This window comes from Ptychodera flava, chromosome 4 (assembly GCF_041260155.1).
Source record: "Ptychodera flava strain L36383 chromosome 4, AS_Pfla_20210202, whole genome shotgun sequence".
NCBI classification, from domain to species: Eukaryota; Metazoa; Hemichordata; class Enteropneusta; family Ptychoderidae; genus Ptychodera; species Ptychodera flava.
Window position 1 is genome coordinate 3,511,823 of NC_091931.1, and position 16,750 is coordinate 3,528,572.

Sequence of the window (16,750 nt, forward strand, 5' to 3'; positions counted from 1 at the left end):
GTGTTGAGAAATTAATCAGTAACTGCAGTGCGCTCCCCTCTGAATTCAGCTATCTTTGTAGGTTGTTAGCAGCATATCCCAGCCGCCCAGCCCTCTCAAATGAGGCGGAAGGGCATATCCCATCCACCCACTTTGCCCTCTCAAAAAGGAGACAAGTAAGCGCACAAGGAACGACGCCCTCTTATGGATAATACCAGATCGCCTTCGTTTCGATTGCTATCCCCTTTTAAATTGTCAAACTCTCACGTATCACGAACATTACAGACCGTTGAAAGGGAATTTTAAATGCACAGTCCACATATGGAGGGACCGTGATTGAGTCAACGTAGTGTTTACTTCATTTTTCACTAAAATTTTGTTGAAGTCCTGTGCAGCTTGTGCAAAGGTCCTGCCTACGACACAAAGTTGGCCACTGGCACTGCAGCGTTCTAGCTAAAGTAACTTCTGTGGTACGATGGAAGTTGTGGAAACTACTTTCTAGTGCCCAGTGTTCCCCTTATAGCATTTCGCTGTTCGAAAGTATCGTGTAAATACTAGTATTCTGTTCAGGGTACTAGGATTATACCGACCGGGCTGTGCAAGTTGTGCGTTCACATGTCATCAAGGGGACTAACAGTAACACGAAAATCAAGATATATATCCTTTCGATGATATATGTGATATATATATGAGATGTATGTTTTTCTTCATTGGAAGTATCCAATGAAGACATACAAAGGAGCAACGAACTGAGTTTATTGGGAGATTAAATTAGTCGTCAACATTTCGCGATACACTAATGACCTGAAAGAAAGAGTCATTTAGGTCAGTATATCGCGAGTCATTAACCGACTGATTCAATCCGCTGATAATTTCAACATGGTATAGCTCATTTGTATTAGGCAGTGTTTTGGTAGGTCACTGTGCTCAGTTTTTTACAAAATGACAATTAGCCAGAATTCACGATTTGCCCACTCTCTCATGATCGTCATTTTGTGTGCTCTTCGACACTAGCAATTGACCTGGCCAGAGTTGGATTAACTCAAGTTGGCTTAGACTGGGAAACCCAAAAAGTTCACTGATGCGTTTATTTAATAACTTGCCTTAGGAATATGACTTTACAAACTGCTAATAACAGGTCGTGTTGAACACCTGTGAGCGGAACGGCACGATACGTGTTTACTTTTTCTGCGCGCACATCCTTTACTGATATACGGACTTGTGATAGTTTTGGGGAGACTTGAAAAATTTTGATCATATAGAGGGGGGATTTTAATTTTTTAGGTTATTGAGGGGGATCTGAAAAAAAAGATAAGATTTCAATCGCGATCCCCCCCCCCCCCCCCCCAAATCGTTATTTGTGAACGCAGCCTAAAGTATTAAATATAGAGAGAAGACCATTGAGGAAAAACACGATAGAGTAGCAGTGAAAAAGAACAGAGTTCTTTATTTGGAAATATCACGGGTTGCAATGAAAGTGTTTAGTAAAAAATCCATAGAAGATACATATCATTATTGAAAATATTACATTTGAACTACCCACACTTCCTTGTGATGTCATCTCATGTGAACCTGTGTGATCTTGCCACAGGCGCCCGTGTGCTGGGTTGTCTCCGGGGAGTAGTCTGCAAGATCGATCGATTTTCTACTCGATCTGCCCGCCACTGCTTGTGGATCTTGCGATATTGTACAGGTGTGAAGTGATCACCTTTTCCGTACGGAATAAACTGATTGTTGTTATTAGTTCTGGGTTGTTACACATGTAGCTCTATGTACCTCTTAAAGCCCACGTGACCCTCTTTCTGATATGCAAGGTCATGAATGCGTTAGGCAAGAGACTTTCATTGTATCTGTAGCCTTATTTAAAACTATTGGATTTTACTTTAAATTGTTGATCTTTATTGTCATAGTTGAGCATGTTGCCTGCAAGTGCAAATAAAACAGGATTTTAATTAGATCACTTTTTCGATCTAGTGTTGACGATTCACGTTTTTTGAAATGAAATTCAGAGAGTGAATTCGAGACAAGATTTTCAAATTCAGGTACGACAATGCAAACGCAATCAAAACACAAGCCGAGGCACGAAAAGCCGTACAGTTATAATAATAGCTGATCAAAATCTATCCCCCACCTCCTGCAGGGTGCACTCAATAATTGATACTGAATACAGGGTCACTCCACAAACTTTGTGAAATGACATGTTGTGTAATATATTCACTATAAAACGAAGACCTCTCCTTTAGTAGGACGAGTATCAAGAGATACTCCGTAAAATCCAGTTCGTTTTGTAGTAAGAAAACAGACTGACAGTTACCCGTGTCACTAATCGGAAATTTTGAGACGCCATCGTAAGGGTTCACTCAGTGATCTTTGGAGGGGCGGTCAAAATGGGGAAAAATCATAAGACACTGAGAAAAAAAAACCAGTTTACTGTTCTCACGAAAAAAAGCGTACAATATTTTTTGGGTTGGTTCGAGTTTGGAAAGCGAAAAAAATGCATCTCGGATGGTTTCAGGTTTTTTGAAATAAAATTCAGAGAGAGTATTCTAATCACAGGCGTTCGACTGGATGCAAGCAAACCGTCACTGATGCGACCAGTAAAGATAATTATTACTATTACTGGTTGCATCCACTAGTGACGGTTTGCTTGCATTGAGTCGAATGCCTGTGATTCTAATGGTATTCTAACGTATTAAAGATACCGTGAAACAAACTCCAAATATGAGTGTAAATTTGGTAAGGGAACACGTTTTCATGTTTTCTGCATGCGATCTGATGTGCCAATTGCACAAATGGAATGGCTTTCAAAAAAGCTCATCATTCTGAAAAAGCAAACAAACACACATGATGAACCATAACTGTAAGCTTAGAGAAATATCTATTTATGAATAAAATTTGTGAAATGCCATTATATGAACTATTGCAGACCCTAATTAATTCAAAAGCCCCATAATACTATCAAGGCTTACGCAATGTGTATTAACAACACCGTGAACGGATTCATCATCATCATCATTTTGAAATACACAGTGTACATCGAAGCATGATTCATCGACGTAGCTTGCAAGGAGATATATGTATATACATGTATTATTGATCGTATAAGTGTATCATAACACACGCTCCATTAAATCTATTGTCAAAATTAAACCGATGCCTTGAATAGTTTCACATGATGATTCATTCATGATGACGGGTCTGTGAATCATGGCTTATCTATGACGAACTTGAACATGATCGATGTTTGCATCTCAGCTAAGCATTGCAGTACATATTCGTTTTAACTGTTAATTGGAAATCCAACGAATGCTGAAGAAGGCTTCTGTAGATATAATGGCGAATATTATAATATGTCATTCCCGCAGTAACCACTATACCGCGGGCTTGGGGTTTATTCCAAAGAATGAACAATTATATATGCGTTTTGAAGATTAGCATATAATCGATATCTATTCGCTGATAATATCATTCCTTTGATTGGCGTTTGCGTTGCCAGTTGTTGAATGCATATATATATATATATATATATATTATATATATATATATATATATATATATATATATATATATATATATATATATATATATATATATATATATATGATATTACAATCATTGGAATTATACTAGTAAACAAAAAAGACGACAAATTAAGAAAACAAATTGAATCACTGTGGATCAAAAAACTAGACACTCTCTTTCCTACCGGGATGAATGTCCGTCCAATATTCAAATGAGCTTCAAACAGCGCCACCATACATCAGTGTATAAAGCAGTTACGCTAACACATCCACACGCCACTTTCCATCCTAGGCGTAGGACCAACAAGTGTCGTATTTTCCTTGTAACCTCCAGGTCAGTCCCTTTACTCTCTCTACTCATGTATATTTTCAGACAAACGAGTTTTTTGTCACACAATCCCGTCTGGGTAAAATGTACTTTAACTCAACTTCATCTTTGTATTTCCCGTTTTCAGTATACACCTGACGAAGCCCTAACTTTAGAGCGAAACGTTGTGTTTTTGAGATATAATAAAGACGTCATGATCTGAACAACCAGGTGTGGAAGTGTGTTTCAATCCATCCACTTTCTACTATATATATATATATATATATATATATAATATATATATATATATATATATATATTGTTGTAAAGCTCTTTTGTCTTCAGTCTCGGTCGAAACTCCGCGATGTCGACACAAGCACTTTTTTCCTACATCTTGTAATGCAGTTTTGTAGGTCTTGTAAGTCAACTTGCTTTTGACAATACGATGTAAGGGGGAATTTTTTGTAATACTTGTAAACATGATGAGTTTTTCGAGGGTACGCTGTACGCTCGTTTGATGTGACGACCACCGCATACCACATATTATCTCTGTTGTGTATCATTTGTTTCTCATTTCTCGAAGTTAGTATAGATCTGCTATGTTGGTATGCGCTATCCAATTGTAGCGTTTACCATCAGTAAAAACTCTTTTTATGCAAAATGTCTCCGCAGAGTGATAGTGTACCGAATGTAAAGAAATTCATTTTATTATCAGCATCAAAACGGAAGAAAGGTTGGATGCGGGTACCCATACCACAGGGAATGGAGTAATCTTGTTGTTGTTGTTGTTGTTGTTGTTGTTGTTGTTGATGGTGGTGATGATGATGATGATGATGATGATGATGACGATAATAAAAAATATTAAAAAACAATGTGTCATTCCTTGCTGTTGTTTGTCGATGTTGTAGATAATTGTAAAAGAAAACTGTAATCGTGACCAAAAAACGACGTAGGTCGCCCAACGTCACTCCCGTCCTATTATACAACCGACGGGAGTGACGTTGGGCGACCTAAGGAATGACACATTGTTTTTTAATATTTTTTATTATCGTCATCATCATCATCATCATCATCACCATCAACAACAACAACAACAACAACAACAACAACAACAACAACAACAACAAGAAGATTACTCATTCCCTGTGCCCATACAACTCAAGGATTCGTGCTACGAAACTTTTGACACTGATAGGGGTAGTCTTCAATCCCTGGTTCTCGCATGTAGTTCTTGTTGATATTCAGTATTTACGTTATGCCATTGTTTTCCATTGCAAAATTGTATCAAGTCCATTGTAAGCTTATAGGACACAACATTCTCGTTGTTCACAGAAAATATTGTGATGGCGAAAATGGCTAAATGCACTATTATATAAGAAGAATTTACCTGTTTCGTTTTGTTTTTGTTTTCGTTTGCTTGCGGTGGGGGGGGGGGGGGGTGCACAACAAGTTTCCGTATGCCATATTTCCTCAACTTGTGCTTGGGTATTGTAAAGACTCATATACTAAAGGTCAATTTCCAAAGGACGATGGGAACCAACAGCTCTTGCCATATGGTTTCACTTGTAGTAATTTCAAACATTTTCACTGACTTGTTGCCAAGCAAAATGTAGTCTTCTTACTCCATTCTACGGTTGACTGTCTCATTTCAAGTCGGTCATAGATTATGAAAAGTAACATAGCGTATATGAAGTCATCAATCTGAGATGGTTTGCCACTTATATTTAAAGCCATATTTCAAGTCACGGTGTGGTACTTTGGATCAGAAAGTAGGAAATACACTTTGGTAATTTTATTAGCTTAGCATTATATTTATGTTTAATTGACCTGTGTATGTACCGACAAGAGATCTACGATCTGAGAAATTGCGCGTGACTCCTACACGCGGCTATTTTAATAAGTCCTACGGTGAGAGAGCATTTTCGGTATGTGCTCCTTTGCTGTGGAATGCACTGCATGCGGAAATTCGTTGCGCCAGAAATATTCTTTAAACACTCACCTTTTTACTAAATTTTACCCGTGATTGTAGTTTTTCAATTTTTTAGCTGCCTTTTTGTATCTTTTTAAACAATTGTGTACAACGCACTGAGACGTTTGTTGAGTGCGTTCTGTAAGAATTAAATATTATTACTATTATCATTATTATTATTATATGAGTTACTGTGATGGTAGATATGGAATTTATTCGGAAACATAGTGGATGATGGGGCTGATGTCTTTCTTCCAATTTGTAGTCATACTTTGCTATTGCCTAAGGGATCCTTTTCGTAGCCCCAATGACGTTTATTCTGCGAGTATTGTGTTGCCGCGCCCCCGAATTTAATTTCTAATGACCGCGTGCGGTCCTCAAACTCCGGACAGTCCCATAGGAACGGGTTTTCACTGAAATTCCAAGAGTTTGGTTTCGAGGAGGCTACAGTTTCAACCAGAATGGCCGCACCTATACTTGCCCAAAACCACAGTTCCGTGTGTTTCGATACATAGCGGCCGCCGCGTGGTATGCATAGAAAAGTAGGCTACCTGCCCAAAACCTATTGATCTACATTTCCATGTTTAAGTTTCTTCATAGTGTTCTTCTAAATAATGGAAAACCGTGTCAGTAGGAAAAGGTTTACACTAAGTTATGTTTGTTTTGTGACATTGTTGAAACACAGAAGCATATGTTCTGGGATTGTACCGGACTCCATTTTTGGCTGAAAGTAACTGGCTTGATTCATGGCATGAGAAAGATTAAATGCAACACGTGTTTTCATGACTTCAAGCCGCTTGGAAAATGATGCAGATAATCGTATCACAACCACGTTCTTGTTATTGATATATGTATACGTACAATATACGAAACATGGCGGATTTGCCAAAGCAAGGATATTGCACTATTGAAAACCTTGCAGTTGTATATTTACTGCGTTCAAAGAAGAGTTGATGCGTAGAATAAGAATTGAAAATAACATAAACAGTGAAACAGGGTGAAACAAATGGACGGGTTTGGTTTCTTACATTTGCTGAACTAAATTATATTGACGTTTTAAACGTGTGTAATTTTGTTTTATGGTATATTAATATGACAGTAAAAGACCGCAGGGAGGGGTGTATGAATGCGGGCAGCAAAATACGTGAGTGTCACTGCTCGACCGTATGCTATCTCAAAAAAATCTTGATACTAAACTTGCAAAAGATGAAATACAATAAGATTCGGATGATGCAGTAGCAGTGTTCCGCCTGCAAGAATGAAAAGCCAACGATCGATGCTTTTAGTTCATTGATAATAGCACAGTCCCTCTATCCACATAAGTGAGGCAAGTAATTAATGTGTAATTTTCAAACGATACACTTCATAACTTATTGATGAAATGACCCTTTATTTAATTAAGTTTAGACACTGGTACGTTAGGAGACTAACACGATCGTCAAATGTTGTGTCTTCAGTGTCTTTATCTGGCAACTTCGTGGGTTTGCAATGCCCAACTATTATCTTGAGCGAATGATAATTTTCAAGTTTACACATGATATGGTTATCCTATGACATGCTTGTATATGTCAGCCTTGTCAATTTATTATAACCCATTATTATTTTAAGAACAACTTTGGTATAGGGCTTTTCTTTGACTGTATAGGAAGGTTTGTCACGCTGGAGGATAGAATCCAAATTATTATTTAAACCAAGTGATATTTGTATTCATAAATTTCAAACGGACAATGAAACAATTGAGTAGCAGCGTTGACAATAAAGGAATGCCCAACTTGTTCACAAAAGTGTGTTGTTGTGATTTAATTGGTGGTAATTAATTATATATCGATATGCCCACTTAATATGTCTATTGGCCGCACACGGATTATCCGACATAAAGAAATTTTAAGGTGATACATTCACACATTGACCCAAGGAAGCGTTCTAGGGGTGGGCCAGCAAAATCGGAGGGGGGGCCTTAAATTTGAAAACTGCAAGGGGGTCATATATCTTTCAAACAGCACAGAGGGGGTCACTTGATTTTTATAAGTATTCATCCCATAAAAAAGCAGTTTATTGTACAAAAACATTTTGGGAAATAAAACGACTGCATAATTTCATTCTCTGAAGTCATTCACTGTAATTTGAATAAAAGTATACATATTATCTGTCACATAAACATTTTGCCTTGGCAACTCTATACAGGCGTGTCTTCTTGTAAATTAAGTTGCTGAGGACAATGAACAATTCCAATCAGCCGTAGGCTGAGGTAAGGCAATGATTAGATGCAAGCTATATGTTTAACTGAAACCTGGCTTACATTGAAGGGTTTACCTTGAGCTGTTCCATATACTGTTGATATCTGACCAGTTTTCAGGAAAAAAGATGTGCAATACTCATCTGGATAAATAAACACAAAGGCCGGAATATAAGTGAAAAGTTTCAATGACTTTTTTGTGTCGATTAGCAATAAGGAAGAAATACATAGATATACCTATTTGTGTAATTATAACTCTTAAAATAAATATAAAATATGTGTATATACTATACATTGGTGAACTGTATATGGAGTACTAGAAGGAGGGCTGTCTTGAAAAAGGAGCAAAATGTGAGTTCTGTAACCTCCAACCCGTCACTGGACCCAAAATGGACAGAATAGCGCAACCTGTTCCAGATCCAAATAGGCCTTATCACTTCAGAGATGTATTTCACATTCCAAAATGTAACTGCTGATGGTCAACCAAGACAACCCGATGACTGGCAGCCCACAGAGAACATTACCAGACTCTACAGACAAAACCAAGTATCACTTGCTGACCATGACAGCATCAAGGAAGTGTCACAGAAATATGCAGTGAAAGAAGAGCATGTCATCAGTTGTCTTCAACATCTGACATTGTTGAAACAAACACGAGTGATAAGAGAAAGTCGAAGAAGGCAGCAAAAGAAGGAAGAACAAGAAAAAAGTACGACTTCAGGATTACGACTGGATCTCCATGGTAATGAATAGCTCACTTAAGAAGTTCTCTGTAAAAGAACTGAACAAATACTAGTAACAACTCATCACAATCTGTCAACCAAAGGGAAAAGGGAGACAAAATAAAAGCAGTTACCTGTGATGTACTCAGGAGAACACGATTGGAACTAATTTGGGAGAATTGGATCTTCATATTTTTCAGATTTCTCAAACGTGTTAGGTGCCCCATGGCTGAATGTTGCAATATTGCAAATTACCCATAAAAACAAGTGTATAACGTAAAAAGAAAGGCAGATGAGCAAATGAACTGACATTACTCACTATCCAATTATGCCAAATTAGTTCCAATCGTGTTGGAGAGAACAAAAAACCCAAAAACATGGAATCTCAGCGAAAGATAATAAATCATTTGGAAACTGTTCAAAATACAGATAGTGACAGCGGCAGTGACATATCTAGTCTTTTCCCTAGCCGGAGTATTTTTGCCTTCGGAGAGTTTTGAACCTTCGCCCAAAGTAGGGCCTAAGCTAATAGACTATGACATATCAGATTCGAACTCACAGCTTTTTGCCAAGGAGGAGGATGATTATGTTGTAATCCATGAAACTGGCAGCACTATAAGTGATGAAGAAGTTTTTGAACTTTCCGAGACACAGTATACAATGTATACGAGAGCTGGAAGAAGAGCAGGATCTTTGAAAAAAATATGTTTTCCATTTTAAGATGTTATAGTGTATCTATGCAGCGGTAATGGCCAAGGGTAAGAGCTTATCATTTAAAATTTAATCAATTCTTTAATATCGGGTGAGGGTCATGAAATTGTTGTCATCTTTAAAATGGGTCATCATTTTTTGACCAATGGGTGGGGGCTCACTTATTTTGACTGATGCACAAGAAGAATTTGCCGGTCCGACCCCCGGCGATAATAACTGAACGCTCCCGTATCTCTTTGACCCTATTTGGACAGAAAGCTCTGACAGTTGTAAGAGTAGGAGCGGTTTCTACCCACAATGCAATTCGCCGGAAATAAACATTTTCCGGAGTATCTGCCATTTTGGGAGCGTTCGTTCGCTCACAGGAAGTGATGAAGTGACTGAAATAACGTGAAATGTTCCCCTAGTGTAACAACTTCAGTATTTTCACACACTGCTATCTACAGGGTAAGTGTTGTCCATGTACAATTTACAGAAGAAACGCATTTTCGCCGTCGCGGACATAGTTTTGAGGGAATGTTGATTATGATACTATAGCGTCGCGTCGTCGTCTCGCAGTCTGGATCCTTACAGCGTTTTTAATCGGGTCGGTTAATAACACTTTTCGTTGTTATTCGAATGAAAATCAGCTTCTCTTTCACCTGTGTATTGATGAAGTATTTTGTCGAAATTCTGAATTCTGCATATGTTGGTGAAACTGGGTGTATCATATGCATTTGACTTCGAATTCAGTGTACGCAGGTACGAGTACTGAGCTAGTTTTCAATTCATGTTTACGTTATATGAAGTCAACCAGGTACAAGTCGACATATCTTTCTTTTGGTATAAGTGACAGAATTGAAGATTATGAAAGATACGCCGTAACTCTGAGATGATTTGTCTCATACAACTAAATGGCTGCTCACAAGCCTTCATCGTGTATGTAGTACCTTTTGTGTACTAACAGTATTGTCACGTAAAATACACACTCTTATCTTGGTTTTATCTTAAGTTTAATTCAAGTACAATACATTCAGAGACGGCTCTGTAATACTTGTACTTTTGTGAATTGTACTTGTTTATAAATGAACACAACATTTCGAATTCACACTACATGAATTGAAAATGACCTTTAGCCCTATTAGTTCTTGATGGTACTCTGACAATGTTTTTGTTAAAAGCTGAAAACTAGCGGATTGTGCTGCTGTTATTGATACATTTTACCAGTGTTTTTCAACCTATCTGCAAAGTCCCTTTCATATGTCAGAAAATTGCAACACCAGTATCAGGTTGTGTGTACAACATGCTTAGAGACATGGTCTTTTAAAAAAGAACATGTACACTTGGTATGGTCAGGTTTTCTCCAAGACTTGTAAACAAAGTAGATATCAACAGAGTTTCAAAGTCATTGTACAGTGCAATAAGATTCCCCTTTGTAAATTAACATATACTTGTTATAACAGGTAACAGTAGAAAAACAAATAAGCGATAGAAAAACAAAACAAGTTGCTAAATCAAAGTTCCCATACCTGATTAAGATTGACTGGATATGTTCATGGTCACTTCAAAAATATCTGTACTTACAGACAAGATGAATTCATCCGTGTCACAGCCATTTAGTTGTATATTTTTTCAAAGTTTGATCAATGTCAAAATCAGGATAGGAAGGGCATGCCTATGCAAAACACATGATACGAAGTTAGAATGTTGTCAAGTCAACAAATATAGTGCCCTTGTTATTTGAATTGATGGTTGAGCAGATATACCATGATTTTTGAATGAAAAATGTTACAAGGAAATGATGATTTAACCAGGAATTCACTAAGTGTATGTCATATTGTTATGCTATAATAGGACCCCAAGGAAGAGAAACTGTCAAAATGTCAACTCATATAAGCCTAGAAGATGCACTTTCCAATGTGGACCTATTGGAAGAATTGCCACTACCAGATCAACAACCATGCATAGAAGCCCCAGCAGCAACTCTCACATATCAAGCCAATTTTAATACTAACTTTGAAGACAGAAATGCATTTGTTACTGGCGTTTCAAAGTATATAGAAGAGGCAACTGTCCATTCACAGTTGGTAGGTATCAGTATTCAACATTTATACCAACTGTTTCACTTGCTTCTTGTTTCTTATTTAAACATGGAAATCAATTTCTGCATATTGCTATGATAAATATGTGGTTACAAAGTGGGATTAACCATTTGGGATTCATAATAACATTCTTTGTTTGTTTGACCACTGCATCACGCTGTTTCCAAATTACACAAGTTGCATACATCTAAAATTGCCATTTATGATGTACATGTGACTACTTAAACCAATAAGAAGACAGTTCATGAAAATTGGTCAGAAACAGTGAGGGTTTTGAAAAATCAATAATCTAAATTGTTTATAAGAAAACTAAATGATTTAGCTGGCTGAAGTGGTGACCTTGCTTGAGTTATGACCAGCCTGTTGGCAGTTGCAAATGGGATAAGTATAGCATGAAGATTATTTTCTCTGCCGCTGAAAAATAAACATGTAAGGTTTGTGCATGATAAACCGTCATTTGTACTTCTTTGTATAATTGCATTCATATTGTGCAACACAATAGTCTGATTGTACACCCAGCAGGAGTCCTGTTACTACCTGAGACTTGTAATTTTACTGTCATAATTCTACTATTAAATCTCACCATCCATACAATAACGTTGCAGCTTCATTCAGGATGCCTACTGGAGGTAATACTTTCAACAAACACCGCTTCTCTTACTTGATAAGCATTTCCCCTTGTAACATTATATTTTTAAATTAGTTTGTGCGTTTTGACATTCACCATGCATTAGCAGTCAACTGATCTACGCCTGCTGTTATTCATGTCAACTGACTGGATTTTTTTCTGTGGTGTTGCGTTCTGCCAAAATGCACGCAATAGAGTGAACCCTCTGACGTCTACCCCCGTTTTTGTTCCAGAGTAGCTACATGTATGTCTTATGTGCTGAAAAGTATTTCAAAAATGTTTATTTTAGAAATTTGTGTGTTGCAATATACTCTGTCATAGCACTCACAACAAACAAAAAACCTGACTTCACTCTTTTTTGTTGTCTTTGAATTTGTACGTTTTTATGTGAGAAATGCATGCTTGGTATGTGTGGTCTGTATTATATATACCAATTTTTAATACAAGGATAATTTAAAACTTCTCAAAATATTATTGATGTCTTATAGTTGCGTTATTTTAGCTTTGTAAAGTGTTCTATTCTGGATGCATTTTACTGCCAATGAGTGTTGTTATGAAATCATTAGATTATTTCAGTGAAACTAGTGAAAGGTGTTACACACCAAATTCATTAGTACTTTTTTGAAAACTTTTGACTTTTGGAAAGGAGTATGATACCACTACAGAATTTAATGAATCAACCAATCATCCTCAAATGTATTCAAATATGTATTAAGTATGTTTAGGACACAGGTTGATATTGATGTTATGTGTCAGTTGTTACTATTTGTGCTACACTGTTAAATATAGAGTGTTAGTTTCAATAAGGAATTAAGAACTTGCAAACAAGGAAATGTTCCATAAGAATCTACAGTTAATTCAATAAAAATATTACAATTTGGTTGTAGATAATCTTCACCAAGTCTCATTCCACAGTGGAGAATTATAGCACCTCTTAAAAGCAATATGCTTGATTTAATGTACAATCCATTCCAGTTTACACTTAGAATAAAGAAATATACTACAAATAATATAGACTTTAAAAATTATAATAATATATAAATAACAAAACTTTAGTAATTTCAAATTACCTTCACCCAATTTTTTTCAACCTGTTTCCTTGTTCATTCATAAACAATCAAAATAGGTTATGAGATGAAGTGACTTGTTTGTGTACCTCTCTGATTGACTATCTGACATGCATCAGGAAAATAACAATTTTGCAGTCGGAATGTGTCAGTCATGTTCAAAGAGATTTGGTAATGAATCTACATTCCTCAATACATAGTCATGTGTAACAATAGGGTACTGAACTTTAAAAATATCATTGACTTTGTATACGATGTACAGCGGACTGAATTTTTTTGTCTCAAACGCAAATATTCAAATGATACACATTTAAAGAATTGGGGAAATATTTACAAATAGTTGGCCTGAAAAAAATGTTTGGTTTTCACAGATTCATATTGTAAAACACTTCATGCTATTCACTTTTTGATATTAATGTCATTTATTTTTCAGTGAAGAGGCTTGAATTAAATGTTTATGAACACATAATACAAAAAAGTACATTAGGCAGCAGGAAAATTATGTCATTTGGTTTTATTACCCGAGTATTTTCCAATTTAATTTAATTTTGAGAGAAGTAGATTTCTAGAACTCTGCCACAAATTGTGATTATGAAGGAATCTGATAAATAGAGGGATAAACAGACTTTTAACCTGTTCACCTCAATTGCCAGTGAACAAAGCCAGAATCACTATTATGTCAAACCATGGTCATAGATAGAATGTGCATTGGGAACATTTTTTCAGATGCTTCAAATTTAAGAATACTTTCTGATCTGCTGCGTTTACAGATTCATTTGGAAACCTGTGAAGTAAATAAAGTTCCAAATATTTTGTTCTCTGAAAATCAATTTTTTTTTTCACATAGAGTCAACACAGGGCTGTGGCAATTTTGAATTTCAAGTATCAGTTAATCTTAGGTAATTTTTTCCTGTAATCCTAAACTTTGCAAAGTGACCCCTGATTTTTCTTCTTGATTATTAAAGAGCAGTTTTCAGTTTCCAAATATGAGGCAAGTAACCTTAAATGTTATAAAATATTTAGAAACAAACAAACAAACATTGAGAAAATGGAAATTGCACTTCAAATGCATGGCTGTTAGCTGTTTTTATACAGCTGTATGGACTTCTTACTGCACAGCTTTGTAAATACTTGAGGCAAGTGGAAGGAAAAAAAGAGAAGTAAATGTGATCTCTACAAATCAGCCTTAGGCAATTGAATGAGTCAACTTCACAAAAATGTACAGAAACAATAATGAAAAACTGTAGAACATGTTTGTAACGTGAAATGCATCCAGAAAGACACTTTGAAGATTATCAAGCATGTTATGAAAAAGCAAATATTTGTGAAAGCTGATTAGTTAGTGGTAGGTAGAAGTTAGATACCAGAATATGTGTACATGTGGCTGTGATTTGCATGTCTTTCTAACATTCTCATAAAATTAATGTGTAGTTTAATCTTCAGTTAGACCTTACCAGTGTCTACTTCTCTTTATGTCTTTGGTACACTTTGAAGAAATAAATACACCAGTATCTTGCATGCAAGATTGGTATTTTGCATGGTGTTACACAGGTATATTTTACAAGATTCTGTCAGGCATGTCAAAATTATTAAGTTCAAATTTCTTGCTACAAAAAAATTCACCAAGCCTCCCAGAAAAGTTGTCAATGATAGAGGAGAAGCCATATTGTAATTTTAATCATTCATACTTCAGTATTCTTGAAAATCTGAATGCAAGTGAACTTTGTGAACTTTATTGATAAATGACATATATTTTGTAGGGGTATCATGTATGAATGATTGACAAATTTCTGTCAGTGTGTACTGTGATGTACCATGTTAGGCTAAATGCTTAGAATATGGTATCTTCTTTATATCTTACAGTATTTTATGAACTTTTTGAGTCAACTTCATGAAGTGTTACCTTCATGAATTAGACCTACACTAATCTCTGCTATGAAAAAAGATGTCACTATTACATGGTACTGACATGAAAATGATAATACTCATGTCATCTACGAAGAATTTCTAGCTGCACAGACCAACGTTACATGAAATTATTTTTAGAATACAGACACCCAAGATGTTTTCATTGAAAATTTGACATGAAGAAATAGCAGGCTGCAGTTGACTCCAATGTCTACCCAAGATAGTAAAGGGCCACTGTGTACCATTGAAAGTTTTATTTGCATTCAGGTTTCAAACAATGAAAATGTCTTTCTGTATTAAAACTGGTAGATAAGGTTACAGGTGCCACTAATCTACAAGTTCTCTATCCTAGCAGCCTGAAACTGAATTTAAATGCTTTGTTTTCTGGTCATTTTCAGAATGAGATGTTGGAAGAAGGGAATGAGTATGCTGTTATGTTGTACACATGGCGCAGCTGTGCTAGGGCTATCCCTGCAGTAAGTCAATCAGTTTTATTTCAGTTAATTCTGTCTCCACAGTTGCACCAATCAATTTAGCTCACCAATCTCTACCTTGCACCACATAAATAGAACTCTACTGAGTCCATTTTCACAAGAGATGGAATATTTGACATGGCAGTGCAATAAGTTTAACAACTTCTAAAGACCTCGTTCCAGGCTCCACTAATAGTTAACCTTTCCTTCAAATGACTTACCAGTCAGGACAAACTATGTTACTAACCTTAATCATTACTCTTTGTTGATAAGCATTCTTTTTTGATAGAATCAAAGAATCCAAACCTTTTCTCAAATTTTAACTTGCCAATAGAAACGTTAACAGTTCAAGCAGGTTTAACTCAACATTGAAATGTATGAACCTATGGTTTTCAACACTTTTTAAGACGGCGCTGCACCCAACACTGCGTATTTTGCTCAAAAATAACTTTTTTGAAAATATTCATTCAATTTTAATTAATTTGTTAACCCAAGATTAAAATATTGGCTAGGTTTACCTTTTAGCTTGTCAAGCAGTTGTAAGTTGCTTGATACACAAGTGTTAATTTATGCAAATATATGCAAATCACCGTATTTCCTTGTTTCTTTTCCTCCCAATTTCAAAATTTCCAAAGAATTTAACTCCATTCTGGCTGGGTCTAATTTTCTGAAATTTTCAAATTCTTTAAATACTATATAACAAAATGAGTATTTTGTTTGGCAATAACGTTCTTACATTTTAATAAGAGGCATTTTAATTTTTCTTATCATGATTTTGATCACTTTTTTTAGTGTCAGTCTTTCAACCCATGCCATTTTAGAATGAGGAGACAATGGCAAATAAAATGGTCATTTTGTGCTACGTATACTCTTCTTTCAAGTGAAATATTACATTTCAGAAAATAGTGTCAAGTTTTTTACTTAAATTTTATTTTTATCATTAATACCGAAATTGAGATTTTTTACCCCAAATATACACCCACTACATCTTTCAAGTAAACTACTACTGCTATACTAAACTTTAGATTCTTTGCTGTTTGAAAATTATAGTATGAGGGGTTTCCTTGTCATCTTTGATGAGAAATATTGCTTTGAAAAAAACTGTGTTGGCAACATGCAGCTCCACCTTAATTTGTATTAGAATCATA

General features: G+C 35.9%; 1 protein-coding gene across 2 annotated transcripts in view; it reads left to right on the forward strand.

The window, feature by feature from the left end:
- Positions 1 to 9,752: 9,752 nt before the first annotated feature.
- LOC139130713 (cytoplasmic FMR1-interacting protein 2-like) overlaps positions 9,753 to 16,750 on the forward strand; it is a 58,020-nt gene continuing 51,022 nt past the window's right edge. The window contains exons 1-4 of one of the 2 annotated variants that reach the window (XM_070696481.1): positions 9,753 to 9,892; positions 11,279 to 11,511; positions 12,132 to 12,155; positions 15,528 to 15,605. In XM_070696481.1, coding sequence (XP_070552582.1) covers positions 11,305 to 11,511; positions 12,132 to 12,155; positions 15,528 to 15,605 — 309 coding nt within the window. In that variant the 5' untranslated portion in view covers positions 9,753 to 9,892; positions 11,279 to 11,304. The remainder of the gene's footprint in view (positions 9,893 to 11,278; positions 11,512 to 12,131; positions 12,156 to 15,527; positions 15,606 to 16,750) is intronic. The other variant, XM_070696482.1, reaches the window with a different exon arrangement.